Source organism: Fusarium fujikuroi, chromosome FFUJ_chr01 (assembly GCF_900079805.1).
Source record: "Fusarium fujikuroi IMI 58289 draft genome, chromosome FFUJ_chr01".
Lineage (NCBI taxonomy): Eukaryota > Fungi > Ascomycota > Sordariomycetes > Hypocreales > Nectriaceae > Fusarium > Fusarium fujikuroi.
This window is the reverse complement of record NC_036622.1, coordinates 1,218,271-1,232,626: the sequence shown is the minus strand read 5'-3', so window position 1 is coordinate 1,232,626 and position 14,356 is coordinate 1,218,271. Positions and strand designations below refer to the sequence as shown.

Here is a 14,356-nt window from a genome sequence, read left to right as displayed (position 1 = left end):
ACCGCAAGGACCACTATTGCACTCTGATCTAGCTTCATTTATCGTGGAAATACCCACTAAAGAGTAGGGAGGGAGGGGCCCTGCGGGCTGAGCCTGAGCCTGCCCGACCCCGGCCGCGGCGCTTTCCCAAGCCAAGCCAAGAGCCTGGGTCCCCCCGTCTCAGTCTCAGCAAGTAATGGACCTCGGTGGTATCCACTTTGGATCGCATCTCATACACCCACGATGACCCTCTCTCTGTCTCTGTCTCTACAACACGCCCACACTCTTTGGCTCCTCTGGCCAATGCCTCATCTCGGACCTCAAACGCAACCGCAGGACGAGCCAATGTTACAGGTTAAGCACCCTTCGGCTCCAACCGGAGTCTGTGGTGCTGCAAGACGGAGGCAACTCAAATTTTGGGTTCCCTCTTCTCGATCTGTAACCAGGTGTCTGGTCGTCCGTCTGTCCTTGGAGGCGGTCCGGTCCCCTCTTTCTCCGCCACAGATTCCAAGCAGCTGGCTCAATAACCGTCAACCTGGATATGGGTCGTCCGTTTTCACTAAATCCTGATCCCATTCCCGATGGACAATTCTACTAGCGTTGATTCATGCACACTGCACTGTATGTGTAGCCAGTCAGTCAGTCGTTATTCAGCCTTCCAGCCAGTGACCGCTCCCACTTCCACCTCCGCAGAGCAACAGATAGCGGTGCGTTTAAAGGGATCTGCCATCCCTTGCCTTGACGCCCCAAACCCGACGCCATCAACTGGTTTAGACTCCTCGGCTTCTGCCCCCCTTGTCCCCGTCTCCATCCGTCGCCGTAGACTGGTTCAACGTCCTGGAACTTGCAGAGGAGAGGGTGCCTCTACGGTAGTGCATGCCAAAATGTCCCTCCCCTCTAATGTGCTCTAACCTGGACTAGCGGGTCTGGCTAATGCTTTTGGAATAATGACAAAACCAAAAAAAAAAAAAAAAACACCCAATGACCCCAAGGAAAAAGCCTTGTAACATGGGGCAGAACGACTACCAGATAGCCCCTACACAATTACACCGAACGGCAAGTTGCCAAAGCTAAGGCGAGTTGCAGCGAAGTACAGTAATGGGACCAGAGCGTTAGTAGCCCACAAGCGCACTAAGAGACTGGATAGCGGCCGGCACTACACCACCTCGGATCATTATTCGAGTTGGTACATTCATAGAACACACCATGCAATGCCATTTTTATACGGTACAAGAAACGAGACTATGTCTTTGAGGACGGTACAGAGGCGCTATTTGCACTTCTAAGCCCACATTGGAAACTACTATGCGCCGCCATCGACACAAACCAAGGTAGCCCAGAGAGGTATCGACGGATGGATGCTACTGTACTCAATGTTGGAAAAGGAATACCTCGTCTCAGTTCTGGTGTTAGTGCCAGCCCTTTTCTCCATATCTTGCCTTGCCTTACCTGACCTTGCTTTGCTTTATTTTGCTTCGCTCGTCATCCCTGACCCTGGATACGTCTCTCTTTATCTCCCTCTTTTATCAGCCTCCCTCTACTTCCTTTCGTCACGCTCATCCACCCTCCACCTGCCGTCCTCTCTCAGTCCCTTATCTGTGCCCCCCAGTTCACTCGTTGCCGGATGGGACCCACTGAAGCCCGCTGTTGCAGTGCAGGGGTCCCTTGACTTCTCTGATCTCCTGCGTGGTTCCTTGATAGCCCTGGTGTATGTATACCATGCTCGCTGCACGCCTACAACTGGAGTCAGATTTGCGACGGCCCATCCTTCGAGCTTGGGTTATTCAGTCTGGTATTTAGCATCTGCATGGCCCTGGCTATTTTACACTACACTGCACTACATCACACTATCCTCTTCGTCTCCCAAGCACTCCTGATCTCCACTGCCCTTATCCAGCGGGACCGGACATAAACCCATAACCCAGTGACGACCGTTGTTGATATCTGTCGCCGAACCCCCAGTACTGTCTGGCTTGAATGGACCTGTATCAACTGTCTACCTGACTCGAATCACATCAACTAGACGTCAAATAGCTTGTTTTCACGACTCAACACTCTCAGGCGAACCTCGGAGTCCAGTCATATTATCGACTCGTGCTCGCTCCGAGTCCAATCAACTATAAGCTTCAATATTCCCCTGGCTCGTCTACTTGGTCTCTGGTATTATCCCTCAAAAACCACCACCACAGCCATAAAGCTCTCCCCCAACCCCAGCCAAATCTCTTCCCGATCCACTAGGCAATACTTGGACCGCCTGCATTAACACGGCACGCCCTGTTAAGACTTAAGCACTCAGCTCCCACACAACCTGGCTTCTAGATTCTCAACTTCACACGTCTTTTTATATATCCCACCTTCAGCTTTTTATATACAGACAGTCGCACAACTTCTTCACCCCTTCAACAGTGTAGACACTCTTCGATTGTCAGATCAGAACTTATACGTCACTTTATAATCGCCGATTCATTTACAATTGGATCTCACCGCCGCCTCTTATACCCTAATCCAAGGCCTTTGGCAAACGTTGACCTGTCACTCCTTCAGCAAGTCTAGGCAACATCTCCTGCATCGGATCTTCAACTCTTCCCCAGCGAGCCTCTGAAATTATTATGCTGTGACAAGTCAACATCTTGCCAACAACTATTTCCGCCTTATCTCTGCATCCTACACAAGCATTGCCTTAGAGGCACGTCCAAGTTTTAACAAAATCATGGAACTTATGGAACTAGTCGAGAACGAGCCCACAGCTCGTCCCTTCCAGTGTGACTGGCAATCGTGCACAAAGGTTTGTTGCCAGAATGATCCGCGGCCGTAGGACTTGACTGACTTCTGTTGCAGAGCTTTAATCGAAAGTCCGATCTACAGAGGCATTATCGTATACATACTAATGAAAGACCATACGCTTGTTCTATTCCTGGGTGTGGGAAGAGCTTTATCCAACGGAGTGCTCTGACTGTTCATATTCGGACACACACAGGAGAGAAGCCTCATCAATGCCAGCACATCGGTTGTGGGAAGCGTTTCTCGGATGTAAGTGTAGACCAAGCCAATGGTTTGAATGGGATTAACAGATAACACAGTCATCAAGTCTGGCTCGTCATAGACGAATTCACACCGGAAAGCGTCCATATAAATGCGCTCACGATGGATGCTCCAAGAGGTAGGCCGCAACATAACCATCGAACCCATCACGTACTAACCCGACCTCAGCTTTTGCCGCAAAACAACCATGGTCAAGCACCAACGGAGATCCCACCAGCAAGGAATGAACCCTAACGACATCGACGACTGCTCCTCGGATTCTGACGATGACGAGTCTCCCTCCACTCCTCAGCACTCCTCGATGCCTTGGTCACCTCATGAGATGGTTTCCATGAACCAGGGTGCACCCAGCGGGCCCTTACATCGTGCCTCCTCTTACGCTGATTTTGAATCACAAGTCCATGGCCACCACATGCACCAGCATTACGGCAACCGGCAAGGCATCCCCGCCAATGTTCCTCATGAGTACCACGGTACTCCCGTCCCCGAACAACACCCACACGTTCAGCTCGTCCATCGAGCAGCAACTATGCCGAGACAGGCTTACTATGTCACCGAGGCAGGAAATCCAGGTGTTGCTACCATGACAAGCACTGTACCACCTCATTACCAGCTATCGCAGCAAGTGGAACGACCTCCCATGGAGCTTCCATATTCAGCACCCGGAATTGCGACCTCAATTCAAAGCAGCCCAAGCACCTTTTCTGCTACATCAGTCCCTAGCCCTATGATTCCTGAGGGCTTTTACGCACATCAACCTGGAAGCCAGCCAGCATACACAACAGCCGAATCTCAGCCGGCAATGATTCAATACCAGCAACCTATCCAACACCATATGGCTCAGCCACAGCAGCCAGTGGTATCCCAAGCGCAGCATATTCCTCCAACGGCCGGGCACTACGCTCCACCGTCAGCCCACCCACAGCAAGAGCAGTGGCCACACTATGACCCGCCGATCGAAGTTACAACCATCGGACAGTTACCTGCATATGGAACTGCAGTTTATGATATTTACGGGCCAAAGATTGAGTTTGAGGACCCTTCATTGCAACTACCCAGCAGCAGACTGGCGAGCATGTGATGGATGACTGCTTGAATCACGCTATGTTTTACGAACGCCATATTCAACACGTTAAGCAATTACCCCTTTCCATTTACGATAATCACTTGTAACATAACGATCATACCGAGGCTGGACCACACAACGATCTCTGTTCCATGAACTTAATTATTATTCTTGAAGAGGATATACCCATCGGGACATTGTTGGAGGAAATGTACTGTTCTATTGCATCCTCGAGCATATCTCTAGAACACATGAAAGATGTCATCTGCGATTCGAAAAGCATGTCATTTGGCGTTTCTGTCTTGCTTCTTGCCATTAGTGGAATTCTGAGAGCAATTTGCCTTTTGCAGCCAATGTTCTTCCAGCTTCACATTTCTGATATTGGATGGTTGGCATTGCAGCACCCTGTGTCATCTATCCTTGATAGCTCGGATTGTACTAATGACACTATGTTTTCGGAACTTTCTCTACTCTTGTTGGCATTCACTTTCTTTTTTATTCAGCATTGAACAGCACCTATACCCTTTGAGAGAATTGTGTCGATATTGGATTAGACAGATAATTTGTAAGGGGTGAGGGGGGGAAGACCACTGGGGATAGCATTTTGAGAAGGCATAACAGGGTTTCATGAAGATTCAAGAGGACAAGAAGGTTTTTACCGGGGATTTTGGGGGCGATAGGGGCCATGGGAGACAATGAGAATACCCACGCATGACAGACATGGAGAAAGTAAACGAAGCTCCTTATTCACATCTAATATACCCACGGAGATATCCATCCATGAGATCTAAGAAACCTGGAAAACGCCCCATACCTAGTGAGAAAGAAGCACCTGAGATATTGGATGAAGGATCTAGAGTAGGAGTAGCAGGGTCTGTCGCAAAGTGGCTCGCGCAAAGGGGTCACCCAGGCTGATCATAGTCTTAGAATATGTCTTACTTCCATTAGCCAGCCAATTCTATCCCCCAACACATACACTAGGCTTCTACTGATCACAACAACCAAAATCCTGAGCAAACAGTTTTGCAAAATCACAGTCAAAGCATCACTGCCACTTACACAGCACCTACTCACAACCAATGATAAGAGCGTTGTGCCATGACCGGGATCGGGAGGCGGAAGATCTGAGGGCCGAGAGAGGATGACTCAGCATCCTCTCAAATAGGAAAGGGCCCATCGTGTGATGCCGAACAGCGGACCAGAGTGGCAAGCGAACCGAACTCCCCATCGATTACATACTGATGATGCCTGCGCGCGATTCACTATGAGTGCATCCCGGTAGACAATCCATTCGTCTCTTTGAGTAGACTTACCACAAGGCAATCTCGGTGCACGGCAAACGTTTGCCTCCGAGAAACCGTTAGACGTGGCGGAGGCGCAGACCATCTGCCTACTAACTTGCACGTCATCAAGACACTTTACAATCAACCTTTTTCTGAGCATCAGTACGAAAATCATCACCCTGAAAGCACTTCTGGTGCATATAGTTCCTCAGCATGGCTTACAATGCCATGATGCTGCCAGTATGTCGTTGCGGAGTTTAGAAGAGAGCTATCGCCGACGGTAACTAACGAGGCTCTAGAACATGGCAGCAACAACAACGGAGTTATGGCCTTCGATTACGAATATCGCTATGGCTCCATGGCGGCACATGACTTCAGTCACACCCGGTCGATCGATCCCTTCGAAGAATGGCGTGGAACAGACAAAGGTGACAGAAGCTCAACGAGTTCGTTGTAACTGTTTGACATTTTCAACCATCATACTAATCTTTGTCACAGTTGACCGAATTTCGAATCCCCGAATTCCTTCAACAAGTTGACTTTGGTTCCCTCTCTCGCTCACGATTCTCTCCCATGACCCCGATGACTGCTCAGGCAACCCTTTCCAATATGGGCCGCATTGGCCTCCGAGCGGCCAACCCCATTTTGCGACACCCTCAATTTCAGCCCCGCGTATTGACCCAGTCGTCTTTCCTACGTTCGTTTTCGCAGTCTTCCTCCGGTATTCTCTCATCTCCTCGTGGTATCTCAACTCTCAGTGCATTTTCTGTTCAGCGCAGAGCATTCGGCAGCTCCAATGGCATTTCCCGCAACCAGCTGGCAACATTGGAGGAATCCGCCAATCGAAATCCCGGTAATGCGAACGCACAAAACGCTTTCTACCAGCTCCTTCTCCGTGCCAACATGCCTGCTATTCTTGTGGAACGATATCAATCTGGACGCTTTGCCTCCAACGCTGCAACCAACGATGCTTACCAGCGAGCCCTCACGATGCTTGGTGTTAACGCTAACCAAGCTGCGAATGCGCAAGGCGCTGTGAACGGAAACTTCGCTGGAACTCAATGGCCAACTTATGAGCAAGGCATTGCCAACGCTGCTGTGGCTGGGTCCGCCAATGGGGGTAATCCTATGGGTCATAAGGGTGAGCCCATTCACGTTATCGTTCAGGAGTCAACTCGGTCTACTATCTTCCGCTGGGTCAAGTTTCTCGCCATCTTCATTGTGACCACCTATCTCTGTTTCGCGCTTGTTACTATTGCCATCGAGGCGTTCAGTACATTCCGTCGCGGTGGACCTAGTAGCAAGGCAGACTCTGAGGTCAAGGCTGAGAAGCAAAATACTCGATTCAACGATGTTCACGGCTGCGACGAAGCCAAAGAAGAACTCCAAGAAGTTGTCGAGTTTCTGAAGAATCCCGAAAAGTTCAGTGATCTTGGTGCTAAACTGCCCAAGGGTGTCCTCCTGGTTGGTCCTCCTGGTACTGGTAAGACGCTTCTTGCTCGAGCTGTTGCCGGCGAAGCTGGTGTCCCCTTTTTCTACATGTCTGGAAGCGAGTTTGACGAGATCTTTGTTGGCGTCGGTGCCAAGCGAGTCCGTGACCTCTTCACTGCAGCCAAGAGCAAGTCCCCTGCCATTGTTTTCATCGACGAACTCGATGCCATTGGAGGCAAGCGAAACCCGCGGGACCAAGCCCATGCCAAGCAGACACTGAACCAGTTGCTTACCGAATTGGATGGCTTCGATCAGGACAGCAAAATCATCATCATCGGAGCCACCAACTTGCCCAAAATGCTTGACAAGGCCCTTACCCGACCTGGACGATTTGACCGTCACGTTAATGTCGAATTGCCCGATGTTCGTGGCCGTATTGCTATTCTCAAGCACCACGCCAAGAAGATCAAGGTTGGGCCTGATGTTGACCTTGAAGCCATTGCTGCTCGATGCCCCGGTCGATCTGGTGCCGAGCTTGAGAACATGTTGAATGTTGCCGCTCTCCGAGCCAGCCGGGCCAAGGCCACTGTTGTTCGGAAGCAAGATATGGAATGGGCCTACGACCGAGTCACCATGGGTTCCGAACGCAAGTCAATGGTTATCACTGAGAAAGAGAAGGAGATGACTGCTTATCACGAGGCTGGCCATGCGCTTGTTCAGCTTTTCGACAAGGAGAGCTCAAACACTCTGTACAAGGTCACAATCCTTCCCAAGGGTCCCTCGCTGGGCCACACCGCGCAACTTCCCCAGATGGACAAGTATTCTTACACAGCTGCTGAGTATATGTCAAATATCCGCGTGGCACTTGGAGGAAAGATGGCCGAAGAGCTAAGATACGGTGACGACAAGGTGACCTCTGGTGTTTCATCGGTAAGTTTTAAAGGATAAGCTATCATAAACATATACTCATTTCTCTTAGGATCTCGAGAGGGCCACCGACCTGAGCTTCATGATGGTGACACTCTTTGGCATGTCTAGTGCTCTGGGACCTGTTGAATATGGCCGCAGATACGAGAACCTCAGTTCGGAAACAAAGGCAGCAATTGAAGGCGAGGTTCAGAGGACAATACGAAAATCGTACGAGGATGTACGAAAACTGTTGACGGACAAGCGAAACGAACTCGACTTGTTAGCCAAGGCTCTTGTTAAGTACGAGACTTTGGACAAGGCCGAGGTGGAGAAGGTGATTCGCGGTGAGAGTCTCCCTGGGCGTATCATCGCTCCTAAGGGACCTATGACATTGCCTATCCCTCAACAAGCCCCAACACCTCCTGGCCTCGGCGGTGTGGCTCATCCTCAGCCCCCGGAGACACCAGCGCCACCAGCTGCAGCAGACACATCAAACACTGAAGGGTGAGCTCCGAGGTTTGGTAGTGGATAACACGCCAAGATTGGGGTTAGAGGAGGCGAAGGTGATGCGGTGGGTAGTTCACGCCACATGCATTGTGTGACGCGTGGGGAAAAGCGGTGATTATTCAACTCAAGCGCATATTTCTACAGCGAGCATTGCGTATGGAATTGGATGACATGCCCTTGCGAGACATGAACGAGAATGGGACTTCCTAGCGAGGGGCGAACTGACCTGGGCATACGCTTAGCGATTGATGTCTAAGTTGATATGGATTTTTATCCATTGGAGCAAAGTGGCAATGTGAAGGAAGTCAGGAGCCGAGACGAGCCATCATTATCAACTAGGAATAGGAGATTGATGCAGCGAATCTTTGGTATAGGCCTACACCAGGCGTGTATATGGAATTTCCCTCTCGTTTATCTGTCTCGATTGTAATAATTTATTTTGTATGTGTATTTTATGGACGGTTATGAGAAATGTGATATTACTTGAGTTCCATATTGTGAGTGACTTGATATGTATATATATATACATACATGATCTGATATGCTGGGGTCGTCAGACACGATCTCGGGCTTATTGATGTGATTGTAGTTGGAGTGAAATTCTCCGGTAGCGGAAGATGAACAGAGTTGCATATAGTTACAAAAGAGGAAGAGAACGTGGGGGAGGGGAAAGAGAATCGTCGAATCCCCCAACTTGGAATGACGAATGCGGGCCCAGTTTATCAAAGACCCCCAACGTGTATCCGAGGTATAAGAGGCCATTGACGTCAAACGACGAGATATTGCGCCTTGAGGTTCTTCTTTAACTGTTGGCACACACTCAGCAAGTATAGAAACTCAACTATACAACTACATAACGCTCAAGTGCTAAGGCTATCATCATGACCAAGGTTCTCCTCACTGGTATGTTAGTCGTGACATATTCATGCTGAGTCAATCACTAATGATAGCACAGGTGGCTCAGGCTTCATTGCCGGTATGTTGTGCTCTTTGAGAACAATAAAGGGTAGCACCTATCTAACAAACTTTAGCTCACACTCTGGAACAGCTCCTTGAAAAGGATTACGCCGTCGTGACAACCGTCCGCTCAGAAGATAAGGCCCAAAAGATCCGCAATGCATTCCCAGATAAAGCCGAGGCTGGAAAGCTAGAGATCGTCCTTGTGCCAGATATTGCTAAGCCTGATGCTTTTGATGAAGTGGCCAAGGCACCTGGTCTTGACGCTGTTATTCATGTTGCCAGTCCTTTCCACTACAACATCAGTGAGTCTCGGTGCATTTTGGGCCATGCTTAAATGAATGAATGAATGACTGACTGAAAATGTCTAGCCGACCCTAAGAAGGATCTTATAGACCCAGCCGTCATCGGCACAACAGGTATTCTCAAGGCCCTCCACGCCTCGGCACCAGGCGTGAAGCGAGTCGTCATAACCTCATCCTTCGCCTCTATTCTCGACGAAGCACACTTCACAGACGGTTCTCACGTCTTCTCAGAAAAGACCTGGAACCCCGTCACAATCGACGATATTAGCAGCTCATTCATGACTGCCTACCGCGCCTCAAAGACTCTTGCTGAGCGTGCAGCTTGGGACTTTGTCGCTGAGAAGAAGCCCTCTTTCGATATCGTGACCGTTTGTCCACCTCTTGTTCTGGGACCTGTATCAAAGCATCTTGCTACGCTCGAGAGCATCAACACTTCCAATGAGAGGATTGTCAAGCTTCTGAGGGGCGACTGGAAAGACGAGATTCCTCCTTGTACACCTGTTCCGTTATGGATCGACGTTCGGGATGCTGCTCGTGCTCACGTCAGAGGTCTCGAGGAACCTAACGCTGGTGGAAAGCGACTCTTTGCTACGGCTGGATGGTTCTCGCACCGTGAGATTGTCGATGCTGTTGCCAAGAACTTCCCAGAGTTTAAGGATAGACTCCCTGGGCCTGAAGTCAAGGGCGGGGAACTTCCTCCCAAGGACCAGATCTTTAAGATTGATACGCAGGAGACGGAGAAGTTGCTCAAGATTGACTGGATCAGCATTGAGAAGAGTGTGACGGATCTTGTCAAGTCATTGAAGGAAATTGGTATTTAGAAGATGAGATAGATAAGTAAGTATGTTACATGGAAGAAATAAAGTAAATTACTGTAGTGAAAGTGCCTGTTAAGGATATTACATGTGTAGATCGTGTGACTTTTGGCCACTGCTCTCTGTGTCATCATGCATACATACATACATGCGTCGTGTATGATATCTAACGTCTATCTTGGTGATCCCATTATCTGGAGTCTCCCGGCATAGAATTATTCTATAAACTCGACATAGCTTCAGGTGCGATATGGACTTGAGTATCTCTCAGATCTCAGAGAGGCATCGTTCCTTTTCGAGGTGGCGATGTTGGAGTCGACGGTCGATAAGGAGGCGTCGATGGAAGTGCCCTCGTGGGTGGAGGTCCAGGACTAGCGAGCATGTTGAATGAAGCATCACGAGATCTTGGGGGTCTTGGTGGAGAAGTTTGGGTATTATAGCCAAGAGGTGCTATATGAGCAGAGGGCGGAGGAGTGATAATTCCATCGCTGAAACTTAGCGACCCATCATCCCTGACTTTTCCACCATCAGGTGCCGTCATGACTATCATGGGAACTTGGTTGGCATTATAAATCCTCGGTGTCCTCTCATGCCGTGGTGAGAGTTTACTGCTCGTAGGTGAATACACCGGAGACGTAGGAAACCCATTCGGCTCATTAGCTAGAAATCTTCGCTCTCGAAGTCGTGCAGGCGGTGTGAGTGGGACACCATCAGGATCTGTATGGGAAATAGTGGGTGAAACCAAAGGCGTAGGTGAGTCTGCGCGAGGAGGAGGTGAAGAGGGATGCTTGATGAGTCTTCGAATATCGGTCTTGCGAGATCGACGTCTTCGAAGGAGGCAGGATATGAGGGCGGCGATGGCGAGGAGACCGACTACTGAGATGATAGCTATTGTGACTTTAACGCCCAAGGGCATTCCTTTGTTGGTATTGCTTGAGTCGCTGCTTGAGGGGTCGGAGGTTGCGAGTGTTGAAGGGTCTGATGTGGTGGAATATGTGGTTTCTGGCATTGAGCTTTGTATTGGAACTGAAGTTGTTTCTAATGTTGTTGCTGGCTTTGTTGTGGCTTGTAGCGTACTCTCTGATGCTGAAGCCCTTGAAGTCGTTTGAGATGATGCATACTGTGACTTGTCTGTTCCTCTTGCTTGTTGACAGTCTTTGTCGTCGTTGAGAGATTCAGGGTCACAAATGTGATATGGCTGTGGAGGGCCCGGGTCTATTATAGAGTGGTAGCCATGGCTTTGATATGTTAGTACGAGTATTCAAGAGTTATAGTAGAGACGGGCTTACTCTTGACAAGTATTGATGAGCCAATTCACATTCGCTAGACCTGTTAGCATCACAACAACCCGAAGCCATCATCACATACGATCTTTTCCACCCTCGCCCAGATTATCCACACCACAAGCCTGAGCATCACAACAATACAGCGCCCGAAACGGCTGCTCCTTTTCCATCCAGTCCCTGTCTTGAAGAACCTCGCACACACGCTCAATTGTCTCATCCCCTGGCACCAGCTCCTTGAGAAACCTCTCCCTACACAAGCTGATGCATAGTGGCGGATCCTGGACATCAGGCTCAATGAAGCCCCAGCTGTGGCCGCTGCAGCCTTTTGTCTTGGTGGACATTTGAAGGAGTGAGGAAGAGGGGAAGGGGAAGGGAGAGTGTTATTGATGGGACATGCTCTGGGGTTTCAGCTGAATTAAGAGGAGGCAACTCGAAGCGAGAGAGATGTAGACGATAATGACAGAAACGGAAAGGGATAGACCAATTCAAAAAAAAAACGGGAAGAGGAGAGGGAGAAAAGAGAAAAAGGTCAAACGAGCGAGGTGAGGAATACTTGAGGAGACGGCATCTCACATAGTTAGACTGTCTTTTTCCCCCCTTTGTCGAATCTGGACCTATAATAGTTGCAACTGCAGCTGTAGCTGTCACTCTAATCATCCTGTGATCAACAAATCACAAAACAAAGTCTCTAGGCCCAGGCCCCAAAAGTACGAAGCACAAACCGGTGATAGTTCTCACAGCAGGACCGGTAGCATGGACAAGATCAGGCTGGTGCCTCGGTGACTCTACCACTATAATACAGCCTCAATTGAGCATGCAATGCAATGTAATGTGGTGTATGTCTACGTCTTTTGTTTGTTCAAGTGTTACACGGCATCGACACTGCAGTCACCCGCGTCCGACGAGAATAGTCTCGTATGCCTCTCTCTCTCTCTCTCTTCCATCCACTCAAACTTGGTAGACAAGGGGGGGGCTTGCATCGTGGCTGACGGAGAATATTTCCTATACAAGGTTTTCGAGGCCTCTTTCGTTTGTTTCTCCAGCAGGGCTTTCTAGTTGTGGCTGCCACGATGGATGATGGATGGGTGGATGAACGGATGGGAAAAGGACGGATAGTCTAGAAGCCGATGTTTGTTGGTGTAGGACATGACATGATATTATAGAAGGGGACGGTGTCTACAGGGAAATGGGAGCCGGAGAGAGAGAGAGAGACAGAGAGACAGAGACATACTTCAGCTGCGTTGTGTGTTGCAACGGCATAAACGGTCGTTGTTTGGCAGGCCAAGCGAGTATTCGACAAGGATGTTGCATTCTGGGTAATCAATTATGCTGAGTGTGTTTTCACTAATACAGTACTCTCTCTGAGTGAGATCATGTACTGTATATCTTCTCTCAGAGACGACGTGACCGGCAATTCTTGTCGAGGGTTTCGAGTAAAAGGCTATGCAAAGGCTATGCACATACGATAGTGTCCATGTAAATGTATCTATCCTCTTCTCTCGTTCGAGTTGAGTCTCCCTCCCTCAGTTGCGCGTTCACCGTTTGCTGATTGTTACACAAGACCCCCTCTCCCCCACTGAAGCCATGCTTTCCCGTGTGTTGGAAGAGCTGAAATGCACTGCAGATTGCCACTTTTTTAGAAGGGGTCCCCGTTTGAAGTTGTTGTTTTTTTCGCATGTCTACAGTATAAGGCGGTATCTTGCAGTAGATCCATCTACCCTCCGCATGTTTGATCCAACTGCTGCTGCTGCTGCTGCTGCTGCTGTTGCTCCTACTGGTAGATGCTGACACAATCAGAGACACATGATTCAACTCTACATAACAATTGTTCCAAAATATGCACCTCGCTTTTGCGGTGAAGACGAGACATTACCTACTGTGCTGTACCGTGTCTGTCTCCCTCTCTAGTGCACAACTCTGAGCTGAGTCGAGGCTGACTCGGCACAGCGCATTAGGGTCTTGTAGTCCAGCGTCTACACAACAACGTGCTCTCCTCTGCTCACCCTCATATTGTGAAACAGAACATCTGCAGCAGGGGTTATGTATGCACAAGGGACGAACGCCATCGACCTCTCACCGCATGAAATGAGTCCTACTCACGTGGGAGTCCTCGAGTCTGGGCACTCGCCCCAAATAGAAACTTCTGTATCTGCGATAGACACGATTGGCCGAGTCTGATCCTCGTATTTGGCGTTGGACTCTCCTGAAGAGCTGACAGAACCCTTGCCTTGCACAAATCGGCAAACCACTCACTGCGCTGCCTGCTAAAGAGCAAGCATACAGTCAGTAGGCCATACCATCCCGACGGGACTCGTCGACGTCATGGCGATAGGCTCTTCGGGAGCGTCATCACCCGTGTATGTGATGACCAGCTGGCTATGGCCTCTTACTCGTTACTCTTCTGGTCATCACATTACACCAAGTGAGATTACTCCGAGTGCAGCTTCTCCTGTGACTCTGTCCCAGTCCGTCACTCTTGGCAACTGTAGATTCTCCGAGATAGCGGATTACACACTCGAGTATATTTCCGCAAAGGGAGTCATCTTCTTCGTGATGTGTTACAGGCCGCGCAAAGGACCGATATCTTTCCCGAGGCCGACTACCAGACTGTGTAAGGTCAAGAGTTGGTTGATCTCTATCAAGAATCCGACAAGCAGCTTCTTCACCAAACCTAACGGCTCAATCGCGAGCCGAAATCCATTCTGCACGCCATGACGTTTGTACGGTTGCGTAGAAGACAACAAGATGAGTTTTGCGTTTACACAAATCGCCATCT

At 49.5% G+C, this 14,356-nt stretch overlaps 4 protein-coding genes; 3 read left to right on the top strand and 1 right to left on the bottom strand.

Moving 5' to 3' along the window:
* Nucleotides 1-2,689: 2,689 nt before the first annotated feature.
* FFUJ_01685 (related to zinc finger protein) lies at nucleotides 2,690-4,102 on the top strand (the record flags this gene model as incomplete). XM_023575962.1 has 4 exons in its annotated part: nucleotides 2,690-2,764; nucleotides 2,818-3,009; nucleotides 3,060-3,139; nucleotides 3,190-4,102. 4 exons carry the CDS (start codon nucleotides 2,690-2,692, stop codon nucleotides 4,100-4,102), a joined length of 1,260 nt encoding a protein of 419 aa, XP_023423905.1.
* Nucleotides 4,103-5,583: 1,481 nt separating this feature from the next.
* FFUJ_01686 (probable AAA protease IAP-1 (mitochondrial intermembrane space)) lies at nucleotides 5,584-8,218 on the top strand (the record flags this gene model as incomplete). XM_023575951.1 has 4 exons in its annotated part: nucleotides 5,584-5,610; nucleotides 5,670-5,816; nucleotides 5,869-7,731; nucleotides 7,781-8,218. The coding sequence occupies 4 exons, from the start codon at nucleotides 5,584-5,586 to the stop codon at nucleotides 8,216-8,218; spliced, it is 2,475 nt and encodes an 824-aa protein (XP_023423904.1).
* Nucleotides 8,219-9,098: 880 nt separating this feature from the next.
* FFUJ_01687 (related to aldehyde reductase II) lies at nucleotides 9,099-10,300 on the top strand (the record flags this gene model as incomplete). XM_023575940.1 has 4 exons in its annotated part: nucleotides 9,099-9,120; nucleotides 9,173-9,193; nucleotides 9,249-9,479; nucleotides 9,546-10,300. The coding sequence occupies 4 exons, from the start codon at nucleotides 9,099-9,101 to the stop codon at nucleotides 10,298-10,300; spliced, it is 1,029 nt and encodes a 342-aa protein (XP_023423903.1).
* Nucleotides 10,301-10,568: 268 nt separating this feature from the next.
* FFUJ_01688 (uncharacterized protein) lies at nucleotides 10,569-11,921 on the bottom strand (the record flags this gene model as incomplete). XM_023575929.1 has 3 exons in its annotated part: nucleotides 10,569-11,532; nucleotides 11,584-11,617; nucleotides 11,663-11,921. The coding sequence occupies 3 exons, from the start codon at nucleotides 11,919-11,921 to the stop codon at nucleotides 10,569-10,571; spliced, it is 1,257 nt and encodes a 418-aa protein (XP_023423902.1).
* Nucleotides 11,922-14,356: the final 2,435 nt, after the last annotated feature.